At 37.6% G+C, this 15125-nt stretch overlaps 2 protein-coding genes across 18 annotated transcripts in view; one reads left to right on the top strand and one right to left on the bottom strand.

The window, feature by feature from the left end:
* Positions 1-2521, bottom strand: part of PPIP5K2 (diphosphoinositol pentakisphosphate kinase 2) — a 72982-nt gene extending 70461 nt beyond the window's left edge. For 4 of the 16 annotated variants that reach the window (XM_034656585.1, XM_011229712.3, XM_002923084.4 and 1 more), the window contains exon 1: positions 2323-2519. The gene's annotated coding sequence lies outside the window, so the exon portion shown is untranslated. Of the gene's footprint in view, positions 1-2322 lie in introns of all 16 variants that reach the window. The other 12 variants (XM_019803628.2, XM_019803631.2, XM_019803629.2 and 9 more) reach the window with 5 other exon arrangements.
* A 113-nt stretch (positions 2522-2634) lies between these two features.
* Positions 2635-15125, top strand: part of GIN1 (gypsy retrotransposon integrase 1) — a 33955-nt gene continuing 21464 nt past the window's right edge. Inside the window, exons 1-3 of one of the 2 annotated variants that reach the window (XM_002923085.4) lie at positions 2635-2727; positions 11543-11688; positions 13537-13730. In XM_002923085.4, coding sequence (XP_002923131.2) covers positions 11547-11688; positions 13537-13730 — 336 coding nt within the window. In that variant the 5' untranslated portion in view covers positions 2635-2727; positions 11543-11546. Of the gene's footprint in view, positions 2728-11542; positions 11689-13536; positions 13731-15125 lie in introns of those variants that run through there. The other variant, XM_019803638.2, reaches the window with a different exon arrangement.

The raw sequence follows: 15125 nt of genomic DNA, 5'->3' as shown, positions 1-15125 counted from the left end.
AACACTCATCTCCTTCATAGATCTACCATGGTCAAAGCTGCTTAATCCTTAAAATGATACCATGGGTCATCCATTAGTTCTATGTAGTTTTCAGAAACCCTCCTTTCTTGAGAAGCTGGAACAGACACATGACCAATTTTCCTGAAATCCTAAAAGCATTTTCCAATGGAAGCACTGTTGTAAATGGTGATTCCAATTCCAGGACACTATTACTACAACTCCATAATAGATTATTAAATAAGCTTCTGCATGCTGGCAAAGGCAGCCAAGCATCATTTAGAAGTGTATACAAAAAAGCCCATGCCAAGTTTCACAAAAGCCTCACACTGATTTTTTTCCTTCTTCAAACATTCATGCGCTATCATTTGCTGAGCCTGTCTCTCCTTCTACTTATAATTCACTATTGTCCTTGAAAGTTCCAATTCCTCCTTTCATAAACAACTGCAAAGTCCTCAATAAATACTTGTCTGACAACTATCATGCTTCTGCCAACCCTATACACACACGAGCATCTTTCTCATCCTCCACGATCCGCAGCATTTGGATCTTTACAATTACCTGTTTCCATTAGAGTTAAGGTTTTTCCTCCCCAAATTTTTATTGTGAAAGATTTCAAATATTCAGAAAAGTTAAGAGAATGGTTCACTACACATGTACATTCATACACTTAGCACTAGACTCAACAATTGCTAGCATTTTGCCATATTTACTTCCTATTTACATACACATATACTTGCTCTATCATTTGAAAGTTATAGACATCAATATACTTAATTTCTATATACTTTAGTATGCATCTCCTAAAAATAAGACATCCTCCTATAGAACCAATGATCATTTCCACTCAGGAAAATAAATAGTTCCTTAATACTGTTTATATGTAGCTGTGTGGGTGCTTTGAGAGAGCAAGGACCTCATCTGTATATATTTCCAGTACTTAAGTGGGTGACCAGTAAATGTCCCACCAATTGTTAAGTGTAATATCCTCACAACTACCGCGAAAGCCAGATAAGTTTAAAACGTAAAACAGCAAGATCTGACTGTGCAACTTTGAATCTTCTGCACATCAGTTTAATCATCTGCTTTCAACAAACCCATACTGCAGTTAGTATTTTGGTTTCTGAACTATTTAATTCTGCATCACAATATGGAAGCTCCATGAGGACAGATCATTTCATCAGACACATAAATAGGCATACTGATTTTTTTTTTTAATGAATAGTTTCAACTACTGAAAATGTTAGTAAAGAAACTGGAAGAAATGAAGCATAATGGTAAGACAACAGTAGTATAATAGTTAAGAATACAGATTTTGGAATCTAAAACATGTGGTCTCTAACCCAGGTTTAAATGTTTACTAGTAACAAAAGTTCTTTAGGACAAGTTAAGTGGCCTCTCTAAGCCTCAGTACCTACCTCTGGAAATTGGGAATAGTAATCTAATGTATCATGGAAGTGTTGAGAGAAGTATATGAGTAAATATGTAAAGCATTTGCCACACTTAAGAACTCTGTTAATGGCGGCTATTTTTAATATTCAATCTGCCTGAAATAAAAACTATATTTTTCATTGAAGAATTTTCAGAAGCAATACAAAACCCTATCCCAGTGTAGGGCAAGGATGCTGGGTACTAAAGCCAGCCATGCTTCCTACTTCCCCATCTAAGCCTTCCGGCACACTAAAGAAAAACCACTATCACCCACAGGAATCCAAAGGTGGCCAAATCCCATTAGTCGTCCAGAACCTAGTAAATGAGATCCATTGGTCACCACCCTCGGTCCTTCTCCCTAGAAGCGCGCGAGGTGCAACACTGTCGAACTGCTTAGGTGAGGCAGTGACCTGCAGTCTCCGTATTCTGGAAAGCTGCAACGCAAAGGCCTTTTTGTTCGTTTGAAGTGCGGGTGCAGGCGGCGAGGAGAAGAGCGATAAAGACTGAGGAATGAAAATAAAAATAGCCATCGCTACCCACATCAGTCCCCAAACTCGAAGCTGCCTACTCTGCGGGAGCTAGCCCCACAGCCTGGAGTACCAGCTGGACGGTCGGCAGTTCCCTTCGTGTCGATCTGAAATCTCGGGTATCTCAAACCCAAGGAATAAAAAAGGGGGGCAATGGAGGAGGAGAAGAAATTACGACGCGAAAAGCCCCGCAGGGCTGTAGTGTCACTCCTCCACGCCCACGCTGCCTTTCGCTCTGGCACATGCCCCTAGGAAGAGCGCGTGTCTATGCTCAGCAAAGCGCAGAAGACAAAGCAACTAACTGCCCAGCACCGGCCTCGGGTGACCGAGTGCGGCATCTCGGTTCTCCTCGGGTCTGAGTCCTCACCTGCTACCGCTGCAGTAGCCACGCAAGCTGCAGAAAATAGCCGCGCCCTTCCAGGTTTTGGCTTCCCCTTTAATCCCAGAGACAGGAGTGAAGTGTTCCTCAAAAGACTCTAGCTGTTAGCTTGGACGTACGTCTTCTCTCTACAGCAGCAGGGGAAGGGCCACACAGAGGTAACTGCAAAGCACTACAACACCTCCCTTATCTTGGTCACGCCTCTCCCAGCCCGCCTCGGGCCTCACACAGAAACCTCACCGGGCGGAACGCTTTCCGGGAAGTGCCAAACGGCCCGCACGGCCCCCATAAGCACACCCCTCTTAAAGACACCGGTAGTTCCGCTTCCGGCAGCACCAGATAAGTCGCGAGAGGTAGCTTAAATCCTGTCGTTTGCGTTTAGGACCACTTTCGGTGAGTGGTCGTTCCTGTACGCTTTGTTATAGCTAGTGATTTTTAAAGTGAGGCATCACCTGACAGTAATTTCAAAACCATTTGCATCGACTAGTTTAAGGACGGGTTTAATTGACTCGAGATTGCGCAGGCGCTCTTGGGGCGAGTGGGCCTTGCTTGGGCGTTGCGGTGTCCCGCGCCAGCTGAGTCGAAAAGGGACGAGTTCTGTAGCGGGGCGTGGGGAGGTGCCTAGTCTGTGTAACCGAGTATTACTTGTGATCGTTTCCCTGATCATGCGAAGTTTACCTGGACCTTGCCCTTAAGAATTGATCAACGAGCCATTAAAACTCTCTGGAAATGCTCTCTGATAGTTAAAGTAGTGTCCGAGACAGCGAGCAGGTTCAAAAGTTGACCGCCGTTTACTCATCATAGTTGTCATTAATCTGAAATATTACCCTTTTGCCCCAAATTAAAATCTCCTGTGGCGGGAAGAATCGCGAGTTCAAGGGAGAATCTCGTCCGGTAGTCGGTGTGGGTTTTTTCCTTAATGCGCGTTTCTGAGCCAAAGTAGAGAATTAATTTTCGAAATGGAAATTCACGTATCACATGTGGCTTTATGTGTATGCGTGTGCAGATGAAGGCATTTTTGTTAAATGAATTTATAGGTTAAAGGGAAGCAGATTAGAAGTGTCTGGTGTAATTAGATTTCCCAGTCTTAGACATTAAATAAAATTGTGCTATTCTTTTTTTCAGAGATTAAAGTAGACTGATTCAGAAGTAAAAATTCTGATCACAAGTTAATATGTTTATTGAAATATTGGAAAATTTAAGTTTTTAAATTGGAACAAATGCATGTTACAACTTTTTGGAGACTTAAGTTGTTGGCCTTGATGGGTTTTGTCCAATTCTCATTTTATTTAAAGTGATACTTAACTGCCTTACTTTTTGCATACACAAGATAAAATTAAAGGAATTAAGTAATAGATATTTACGCAAGTACTTATTGATTTTATTTGACGTTGTATTAGGGACCTAGTGTTAAAGCTTAACCAAATTTGACCCTGACAGTTCCTCTTGCAAAATAAGTTGTAATCAGCCACCTTCACCTCCTTTTCTCATCCCTACATATTTTAATACACATTACTTATTTTAACACAAATACTTAAAAATAAGAACATATTTAAAGAAGGCTTAATCTTCATCTTTATAACAAACCACTTAATTCTCCCTTGTAAATGAGACTTTTGTTTAATATTTGGATATAGGAAGATATTTATGTTTGTTCTAATATTACAGCTTAAAGCCTTTTTCTCATACTACTCGATGGTTTTTAGGGATCAAATTGTGAGTGTACTTTGAAAAGAAAAAACTACTGGTTCTTTAAATTATTCCTGTATATAAATGCAAATATTAGCAGCAAATTTTAACCTATTTAGATGATTTTCCTTTTTGTGAACTGATTTTTCTTATGTATTTTAGCTTGTGAACCACATTAGACTACAAACTGATTATAATATTGAGTTTTCTGTGATGTACTGTATGGTGACTAACATAATAATAAATATATATATATAGAGAGAGAGAGTGTCTTCTGGGTTTTGTTGTTAGCAGTAAAACATAAATAAACATTACCATAAAACATTAATCACCATTAGTGAAAGAACAAGATTTTCAAATCTTTTTCCTTGTAGATAAAGGTTTTGAGAAAAGAAAGTGTTTTCTATTACTTTGAGCAGCTTGATATGAATGATAAGAATACCTAACTATTTTAACAATAATTATATATTGAATTATCATTTGCAAAGAACTTTTCAAACCCTTAATCTCAATGATCCTGATATTTATGAAAAAGGAAGGGTAAGTATTATTTTCTTTTTTCAGATGTGGATACTGAAGCTTAAGTAATTCATACACCAGAAATTTTGACTCCTAAAAACTATGACTTCTTAGACACACCCTACTTATAGTGCTATATATATGTAAGTGAAGTAATATTTTCCTAAGTGATATAACAATTACCTTTGGAACATGTGCTCTTTTTTAAATTCATTGCTATCTTTCCTGTGAGAGAAGGCAAATAATTCTTTGCTCATTCACAAATATGTGAATGTCTACTGTGTCCCAAACTATGTGAAACAATGTAAACATTAAAAATTAATAAGACTTTTCTCACTTCTCATATGTAATCTGAGTTATTAATTACAAAGTCGTTTTATAACTTTCCTAGCAGAGGCCTGAACCAAGTATTATGAAATCTGAGCGGGGGAAAAAAAGCCAACAGAAAATTTGAAGCAACAGAAAACAAGGTTCAAATGCCAGTGCCTCCAATCCCTGTGTTGCTTTGAGCAAATTGGATAATCTCTCTGAAACTCTATCTTCGTATCCGTGAAGTGGATATACAAGTAGTACCTACTTCACAGGAAGTTCTGGGGACCATCACAGTAAAGCACTGTATAAATGTTTGCAATTCTTAAAAATTGCCTGTGCAGTTAATTAAAAAAATTCTCCTTTAATTAAAAAAAATCGTTCTCTGTCCCTGTAGTTTTTGGCTTTTCCAGATGTCATTTAGATAATATCATACAGTGTGTAGCCTTTTGTGTCTGACTTTTTTTCACTTAGCATAAAAATTGTTATGCGTTTTAAGATTTATCCCTATTTTTAAGTATATTTTTAGTCTGTTCCTTGTCAGTGCTGAGTAGCATTTCACCATATGGATCTCCCATAATTTGTTTACCTACTCACCGGTTGATGAACATTTGGTTTGTTTTCAGATTTCAGCCCTTAGGAATAAAATTTCTAGAAATAGTCACATACACATTTTGTGTGGACATATACTTTCATTTCTCTTGAGTTAAAACTGTTTTCCAGCATGTTTGTACCATTTTGTATTCTCACCAGTGATGCCCTGTATCCTTGGCAGTACTTAGTATTGTTAGGTTTTGTTTCTTTTTTGTTGTTTTTTGCCATTTTGATGGATGTATAGCAGTATTTTAGTTTTTATTTGCATTTTTAAATGTCTAATTGTGTTGAGCATGTTTTCATGTGTTTATCTGCAAATCATATTTTCTTTGATGAAAGGTCTGTTCAAATATTTTGCCCACTTTTTAAGGTAGATTTTGTACCTTACTGAGATTTAGGAATTCTTTACAAATTCTTTGCAATGATGGGGATGGAGCTAGCTAGAGAGTATTACACTAGGCAATATAAGTCAGTTAAAGAAAGATAAATAGCACATTTCACTTGTATGTGGAATTTAAGAAACAAAACAGATGAACATAGGAGAAGAAAAAAAAAAGAGAGGGAAGGAAACCATAAGAGACTCTTAACTGTAGAGAACAAACTGAAGGTTGGTGGAGGGAGGTGGGCAGGGGATGGGCTAGATGGGTGATGGGTATTAAGGAGCACACTTGTGATGAGCACTGGGTGTTATATGTAAGCGATGAATTACCTGAATTCTACACCTGAAACCAATTTTACCACATGTGCTAACTAGAATTTAAATAAAAACTTGAAAAAATAAGAGTTCTTTCCAAGTTCTGAACACAAGTTTTTTATTATATTTGTGTACTACAAATATTTTCTCCCAGCTGTGATTGTTCTTGTCACTTTCTTAACATTGCCTTTAAAAAAACAAAAGTTTTTTGGGGCGCCTGGGTGGCACAGTTGATTAAGAATCTGACTCTTGATTTCAGCTCAGGTCATGATCTCAGAGTCCGCGCAATGGGCTTCATGCTGAGGGAGTTTCTGCTTGAGATGCTCTCCCTCTGCCCCTCCCCCCTGCTCGTGCTCTCCCTCTCTCTTCTCTCTCTCAAATAAATATTTTTTTAGAAAATAAAAGAACAAAAGTTTTTGTTTTTTATTATTTAACTTTGTATTGCCATAACCTAGTGCATATAAGGATTTAAGGACTTGGTAAATGAATGAACAAATAAAACGTTATATGGATGAAAGGCCTAACAACTGTAGTAAAGAGTAAAACATCGAAAGTTCTACAGTGGTACAAAGAAGGTCAGGAGAGGTTGAGATCACTTCAGATTCAGATATCAGGGAAGGCTTCCTTCAGTGAGGCGCTAGAGATTTATTTTGAAAAATGGTTGACACTTAATCAGTAAGGGCACCTGGGTTGCTCAGTCAGTTAAACGTCTGGCTTCGCTCAGGTCATGATAGCTGAGTCCTGGAATCGAGCCCCAAGTCGGGCTTCCTGCTTAGTGGAGAGTCTGCTTCTCTCTCTCTCAAATAAATAAATAAAATATTTTTTAAAAAAGATTCAATCAGATAGAATTGGAAGTATAAACCGTTCACAGGGGAAATGGTGACATAAACCAAGGTACAGAGAATGACTGGGATGTGGGCAGTGGTATATAAAGAAGACGGGAGGAGAAACTGTGAGACTTGTTTGTACCAGGTTATAGAGGCTTGACTAAATAGTTCAGACTTTGTCAGTAAGCAGTGGAGATGACCAGGGGCAGTCTAATAATGTCTACTCTCTAATAATTCATTTGGAAGATAAAAATGTGCTGAGGACAATGAATAGTCTAAATAAGTTTCAAGGTAACCATATCAAACAAATAATCACCCCTTTAAGGGTTCTCTTCTTTACTAAAAGAAGGCAGCTGACCCTTATGTAACACCCTTGTGAAATATTAAAATACGTAGAAATTTTCTGATTTTTGTGTCATCCACCATTAGAAGAGTCCACTCTACCTTAATGATGAGGGGAAAAACAAAAAACAAAAACCATCAACAACAAAGCCAAAAACCTGAAAGAACTCAGTCTCTAAAATTTTATTGATTTCTTCTACTCCTTGACCTTTTGTACTATGAGCTTGCTTTGAGGACAGTGAATTATTCTATTTTGATGTATTTTTAGTTCTTCAAAAGTTAAGGGTTTGAAAGTGGAGAGATTAATTTCATTGCATAGACTTTCTGAACATGAATCTTTGTTCATGTATTTTAGGTAGGACAGCTAAGAGTATCCTAATAGCACAGATACTTGAATGTACTGAGGGCTTCATCTTATATTGAGTAATTAGAGAAAAGATTTTCTGGTATCCCCAGTGCTATAGACTGAATGTTTGTGTATCCCTCCTCACCGCCCCCCCACAAATCCGTATGTTGAAACCCTAACCACCAGTGTGATGGTATTAAGAGGTGGAAAGTGATTTTGAAAAGTGATTAGGCCATGAGGATGGAGCCCTCGAGAATGGAATTAGTGCCCTTCGATTTTTTGGTTTTTTTTTTTTAAGTAGTCTCCATGCCCAGTGTGGAGCCCAATGCGAGGCTTGAACTCACAGCCCGGGGATCAAGACCTTAGCTGAGATCAAGAGTCAGGTGCTTAACTGACTGAGCCATCCAGGCATTCCAGAATTAGGGCCTTTTTAAAAGAGAGGTCCCTAGCACCTTCTGTAATGTGAGGACAAAGCAAAGAGGTAACCTATGAACCAGGAAGCAAGCTTTCACCAGATACTGAAGCTGCCAGCTTGTGCTTGGATTTTTCAGCCTCTAGAACTGTGAGAAATAAATGTTTGTTGTTAATAAGCCACCCAGTCTGTGGTATGTTGTTACAGCAATCCAAATGGACCTAGACACTCTAGAGAATTGGAGGGGGAAGTTGGGGGGAACTTAAAAGACAGAAATTTTTAAGTGTAAGGGCAAAATAATGGACATCACTGTGGTTTATGAAGACATTCATATTGTCCAATGGCCAGTTCTACCAGTTACAATTACCCATTCCCCTATGTGTTATGGCACCTGTATTTTCTCTAAGGTGTGAGAGTTCGGTGTTTTGCTCCTTGAGGCTTTTTGTAGGCCTGAAAAGTATTCCTCCCGTTTCTTTTTAAGGTCCTTCAGGTTTTTGCAACCTTTACTAATCTCTGAAAGGGAGGCAATAAAGGATTTTATCTTATTTGTGTAAATCATATCTTCCTCCAGATACTATGCTCAGCTGCTGGTTAAGATGGGATGTTTTAAGGTTTTCTTTTCGATGATTTAGAACATTGTTGGTTCTAAAAGTCATTGATAGAAAATAATAGTTTGGGGTCATATATTTTACAGAATATAGACCCTAGTGATTTAATCTAAAATGAGAAATGACAGGGGTGCATGGCTGGCTCTGTGAGTGGAGCATGTGACTCTTGATCTGGAAATTGTGGGTTTGGGTCCCATGCTGGGTGTAGAGATTACTTAAAGATAAAATCTTTAAGAAATAAAATGAGAAAGGACAGTTCTTTCTCTTCCTTGGACTTGGAAGAGCTTGTGTCACTATGCCCTGAAGTTGAAAATAGGATAAATGATTTTTACTTGTTGGTTTGTTTTTGAGAGTTGAGGAGGTTTAATACAGAGCTAGAGTGACAGGCAGGCAGATAGATAGGTAGACCAGCATAGTCTCTATTCCCTACTTGATACCACACAAGTTTTCCTAGAATGAAAATTGATGAAGGGTAGAAGTTTGCCACAGAATCATTTGGTAGGGGAAAAACTGTAGTGAGGATGACATTAAAGGAAAGGCATCAAGAGGTCAGTGACAGATTGGCTGGGTGGTGAGGGTCAGGGGAAATGGTACTTAACCAAAAATAGTTTGAAAAGAACTAAGATTTAGAGCATCATGAAAACAGGGCCACAGGACAAGGACTGAGTATATACATAGTAAAATCTGTTGATACCTTTACTATTTCCAATTAGGGGTTATTGTGACTACAAAAAGTCTATGAACATTTTGTACACATTTTTTGATGGTCATGTATTCATTTCACTGGGGTATAAACTTGAAAGTAATGATGTTGAGCACATTTTCACTTGATTATTAACCATTTGGATTTTTTTTTTGAATTGCAGTTAAGATTTTACTCCCTTTTTTAAGTTGGACTTTTATCCTTTTCTTTTTGATTGTAGTTTATATATGCTGAATATGAGTCCTTTGTTAGATGTATATATTAAAGATATCTTCCACCAGTCTTTGGATTACCTCTTCCTTTCCTTAAAGCTGTCTCTTGAACAGGTTGTGGTTTTGATGAAGTACAATTTGTTATAATTTTTTTTCTTTTTAAAATAGTGTTTTTTGTGTCCTGTTTAAGAAATCTTTATATATCCCATGAAATACCTTATACTGTATGCTAACCCAAGATCAAGAGATATTACAAATGTACTGATACCCTCACTGGAAGTTATGAAAAGATCAGAAAGATGGTTATTGAATGTGGAAAGTGCTGTATCATAGGGGAAGAGACTTAATAGGCTATTTAAGCCATAGGTTCCTAGGCACCATCTCTTCTTTTTTGTTCTAACATTCCCTCTGTAGTAATACTCTCTTGTAGCCTCATCCCTAGATCTTCTAGTTGTCAGTAAACATCAATATTGTTTTTAGAAATTAAAAATTTTAAGCATTTGTGTCAGTCCTAGTAGGAAACAGAAGATAGGGGCACCTGGGTGGCTCAGTCGGTTAAGCGTCTGCCTTTGGCTCAGATCATGATCCCAGCATCCTGGGATCAAGCCCCGAGTTGGGCTCCCTGCTTGGTGGGGAGCCTGCCTCTCCCTCTCCTCCCCCACCCCCCTGCCCTTGCTCTCCCACTATCTCTCTGTCTGTCTCAAATAAATAAATAAAATCTTTAAGAAAAATAAAAAGAAATGGAAGATACATTCTCCTGGAAATTTGAAGAAAATTTAATGAAGCTCCTATTTAAAGACCAAAGAACAGGGTCAAAGAAATCAACATGGTACCTGGAGATTAGTAACAGCAGGGAATAATGATGGAATAGTGCCCCTGAGTTAGCAAAAAGAAGAAATGGTGTTAGAGACTTCCAGTGAGAACTAGAGACGTGGAAGATGCGCTGCTCAGCAGGAGCTGTATTTACGGAGGGTTGCAGCCCAAACCAAGGAAGGACCTGGGAAATGTATGTCCTGACCTCTTCTCCATTCTGATTTGCCTCCTGTACCTCCCACTGGGCAAGCCTAATCAGAAAACGATAAATGTAGTTTTCAAGGTTCAGTCTCATAGGGCACAGTAGCAGGGAAAGACAGGCCAAAACTTGATCTGGATGGGTGGGGGTGGTGGCAAACAGAGTAATCTGCACAGAATAGTCCCTTTCAGCTAAAAATATGAAAGAAAACAACTTTTTTCTTTTAAACTTAATGGTTTCCCATATAATTTATGGTCTAAAATAGACAAATTTTATTTTGTTTTGTTTTCACCAGTGCATCCAGGGTTTTCTTTATAACATAAAGTATGTATGGGACCAAAAATAATTTCTTTTCAAGAAAAAGCAGCTTATTGTAGTTCGGAAGAGTATATGAGATCTAGCATAGCTAAATATCTTCTGTCATTTATCATCTAAACATTTCGAAAAGAGATCTTTTTCATAAATTACCTGAATGGCCTTTTTTTTTTTTTTTTTTGCCTTTTGCAATGACCATGAATATATTTAGAAGGAAAAAAATCTGTTTTTCCCCTTTATAACCTAGCATGTATTTAAATGTCACATAATGGAACTATCCTATATAAGTAACATTTCAGTTGATGGTAGTGAGAGACTTTAAGCAAAAGTTTTGAAATGTAATAATTTATTTTGTTTTTTCCCAGTATGTGGAAAATTTTCAGCATTTTTTTTCACATAGAAAGGGACAAGATAATATGTCATGATGTATTTCAAAAATAGCTTTTGAATATTTTAGTTCCTATACATTACACAGTTCCTTTTCTGTACTATATTTATCTCCATCACAGATAATATTCTGGGAACGTTCAATTCATATGTAAGCAGAAATATGACAGAAGCCTGAATTGAAATAGCAACTGAATGAGCTTATCGTTTAAATTATATCTTTAAATACCTTTACCTAGGTTCATGATGGTCCGTAGTGGAAAAAATGGTGACCTTCATCTTAAACAGATTGCATATTATAAACGAACTGGTGAATATCATCCATCTACACTACCAAGTGAAAGAAGTGGCATAAGAAGAGCAGCAAAAAAATTTATCTTCAAAGGTAACACCGGGGCACCTGGGTGGCTCAGCTGGTTAACATCCGACTCTTGATTTTGGCTCAGGTCATGATCTCAGGGTTATGAGATGGAGCCCCTTGTCAGGCTCTATGCTGGGTGTGGAGCCTGCTTAAGATTCTCTCTCCCTTTCCCCTTCCTTCTCTCCTCCCACCCCCACTCACTCTCTTTCTCTCTCTCAAAAAGAAAGAAAGAAAGAAACAAAGGTAGCATTTATGCCCCAAATCTTAAATGTAGAGTTAATATAGATGCTTTTCCATATGTGTTCTTTGTGGAATCCTGAGAATTTTCTGCAGTGTCTGGTTGTTGCTTAACAATTATTGGTGTAATTGATGATGCCACTCAATCAAAAGCAAAAAAAAAAAAAAAAAAAAAATCACACTGAAGCTAACTGAATGCCAGTAAGCATGAAAAGGGCATTTTTAATCATAGACAGAAAATGATACATGAAAAAAAACAAAACACTCATCTAAAGTAACCTCTCCTGCTCTTGTCCTCAGGTAGTTCCTACTTTAATGACATCTTCTAGCACTTGTGTCACTATCAGTGAAGAGCTTATTTGAGGCTGATATGAAAATGTCAACGTTACCTTTTTCCTTTATTTATTTCTGTGGTCCTCCCTGCCATCAGATATTTTCAGGATCATTTTTGCATACCTAATCCCCCTGGATGGATTAAATATTTGAAAGGCAGTAGAAAATTTACGTTGAAAGATTATGGTAATTTTTCCTTCTTTCTCCTCTTCCTTCAAAGGGAAGAGAAGTTTGTGATGAAATAAGCCAGAAGTTGGGTCACCAGACGACTAAATGAATGTTGGTGCTATTAATTAATGGGAGTTTTGCCTCTAGGTACAAAATCAGGCTTCCTGAAAAGCAGGTCAGGAAGACTTTAAAAAAATAAATACCTCCTCATATCTCTCTGTGTATACCCCTTCCTAAACTCCTTTATACTTCCTAATTACACCTGTTACCTCTTAGTAAAGCTATGATTCATTCATTCATTCATTTAAACATTTATGCAGCAAATGTTTACCAAGTTCCTAATGTGTGTCAGTCACATTTTAGGCCTTTGAGATAATATACTGATGAATAAGGTAGACAAGGTACTTGCCCTTAAGTTGCTTACCTTCTAATTCAAGGAAGGACTGTTTCACTCAGCATATGCTTAATTAAACACATTAGTAATTTAGTGTTGTATTTTGGAGTTTGAATAGCTACCTCATCCACACTGGAGAGATAGTGGTTCTTTCCCTACCTCAATTGCTTTCCAGCTATGGGTTCTTCTCAGGTGCCCTCCAAAGGAACACGGAGAATTATCTTAAGGATTAAGGTTCTCTCACTTTCCTGCTTTACAAATTATACAAATTTCCTGCTTTTCCAAATCTAGAAAAACTTAACAGCATGGTTGCTTACAAAAATGTAAGTTATGGTGAAATACTGTTTTGGAAAATTAAGTTGCTTATCTGTACATAAATCATCTGCTAATTCATGCCATTTTTAGGAGGTGCCCGCAAGTATTTTTCCAGTTTGAGTACTCCCATAGAAAGACGATTTCATACTCTGTAGTTATCACATGTTTTGGTGAATAAGCAGCTCCACTGGTGTAGACAGCTACAAACTTATAGCAACTAGCAATCCTTCTGTATATCAAGTAAGCGTAACAGATGAGGACCTTTCAGGTTGTATATACGCATTACAAATAAATATTCCGTCTTAGAGGGAAAAAGATTTTTTAAAACCATAATGATTTGATGAAAAGGCTATGATTAGATTGCCTTAGAACTATATTGCTCTCTAAAAATTGCATTCCTGTCTTTTTGTTATCATTTATTTCAGAAAAAAAGCTGTTTTATGTTGGAAAAGACAGAAAACAAAATCGTTTGGTAATTGTTTCAGAAGAAGAAAAAAAGAAAGTCCTAAGAGAATGCCATGAAAATGACACTGGAGCCCATCATGGCATATCCAGGACCCTTACTCTAGTGGAATCCAATTATTATTGGACTTCTGTGACCAATGATGTCAAACAGTGGGTATGGCTTATATATTAAGAATATTTTAAATAATATCTTTGTAGTAGATCTCCAAACTTCATTATTGCTCCAGGTTTACTCTGGATATTACCTCTCGTTAAGTACTTTTTTACAGGTAGTATTTGTACAAAAACATTTAAAAGGAGTTTACTTCCCATCGGAATTCTTTTAAGTGCCTGGGTCGCTCAGCCAGTTAAGCGCCTGACTCTTGATTTCAGCTCAGGTCATGATCTCAGGGTTGTGAGACAGAGCCCCACTTCAGGCTCCGCACTGGGCATGAAGCCTGCTTAAGATTCTCTTTCTCTGTCTCCCTCTGCCTCTCCCCCTCCCTCTCTAAAAAAAAAGAAATCCGTTTTTCAAAAGGCTTCTTTAAAATCACTAAGGTATAATTTGAACTGAAACATTATTTAAATATTTGAAAAATAGCATATTTAAATAGATTATTAAAATCAGATTTTCATCATTAAACTCTTTTGTATTGGCAGAATTCAGATGGGGCTGAAATTCCTTTGACTAAATGATTACCTCTTTGATGGTAGTCATATAATCTTTTCTTGAGAAGAGAATCTGTTCATAAGTCAGGTCCAGTGTATACTCTCATCTTTTGTGCATATCGCATCTTGATGTAGAAAATGTCAAATATGGCAGAGACCCAAAACCAACTAAAGGCAAAATCAAGTTGTAAAAATATTAATATTAGTCTGAATTTTGTAACTTAAACCTATTACAACCTTCAACGTCTTATAGGATATTCATCTAGAAATTCTGTTATTCTTACTGGTAGGTCATCTGATCTCTACTCTTTCTAGTGTAGTCTATATGACAAATAGTAGGAATTCCTTGGTATCTATGTGAGATCCTTTTAATAATAGTACATCAAAAAGATTGTCATTTCAGGTACAAAGAATTAAACCAGCGTTTAACTAAGTGTCGTTTGTAAGTTACCAGTTTGTAGTTTGTGCATCTATTGTAAGACCTCAGTATTTACCTTTAGAACTTGCCACACATTCCTTTATTCAATGAAATCTTTGTCAAATCTTTATCATTTGAAAATGGATATGATTTTTAGAACTAGAGGTTCTTTATGATGAAAGCTAGTACATAAATTGGACAATAAAACTTTTGCGAGGAGGAGGTTAAGATGGCGGAGGAGTAGGGGACCCCTTTTTCAGCTGGTCCCCTGAGTTGAGCTGGATAGGTACCAGACCAGCAGGAACATCCACGGAATCAGCCTGAGACGCAGGAAGATACATCTGGATCTCTACAAATGAACATCTCCAGCGCTGAGTATCGAGGTACGAAGCGGGGAGCCGTGAAACCGCGCACAGATATCGGAAGCTAAACAGAAGGGGGAGGGAGCCGCCGTGTCAGGGCGCCGGGAAGCGGTAGCCACCT

This window comes from Ailuropoda melanoleuca, chromosome 3 (genome assembly GCF_002007445.2).
Source record: "Ailuropoda melanoleuca isolate Jingjing chromosome 3, ASM200744v2, whole genome shotgun sequence".
Taxonomy (NCBI): Eukaryota; Metazoa; Chordata; class Mammalia; order Carnivora; family Ursidae; genus Ailuropoda; species Ailuropoda melanoleuca.
The sequence above is the reverse complement of the archived record's forward strand: the minus strand, read 5'-3'. Positions and strand labels throughout refer to the sequence as shown.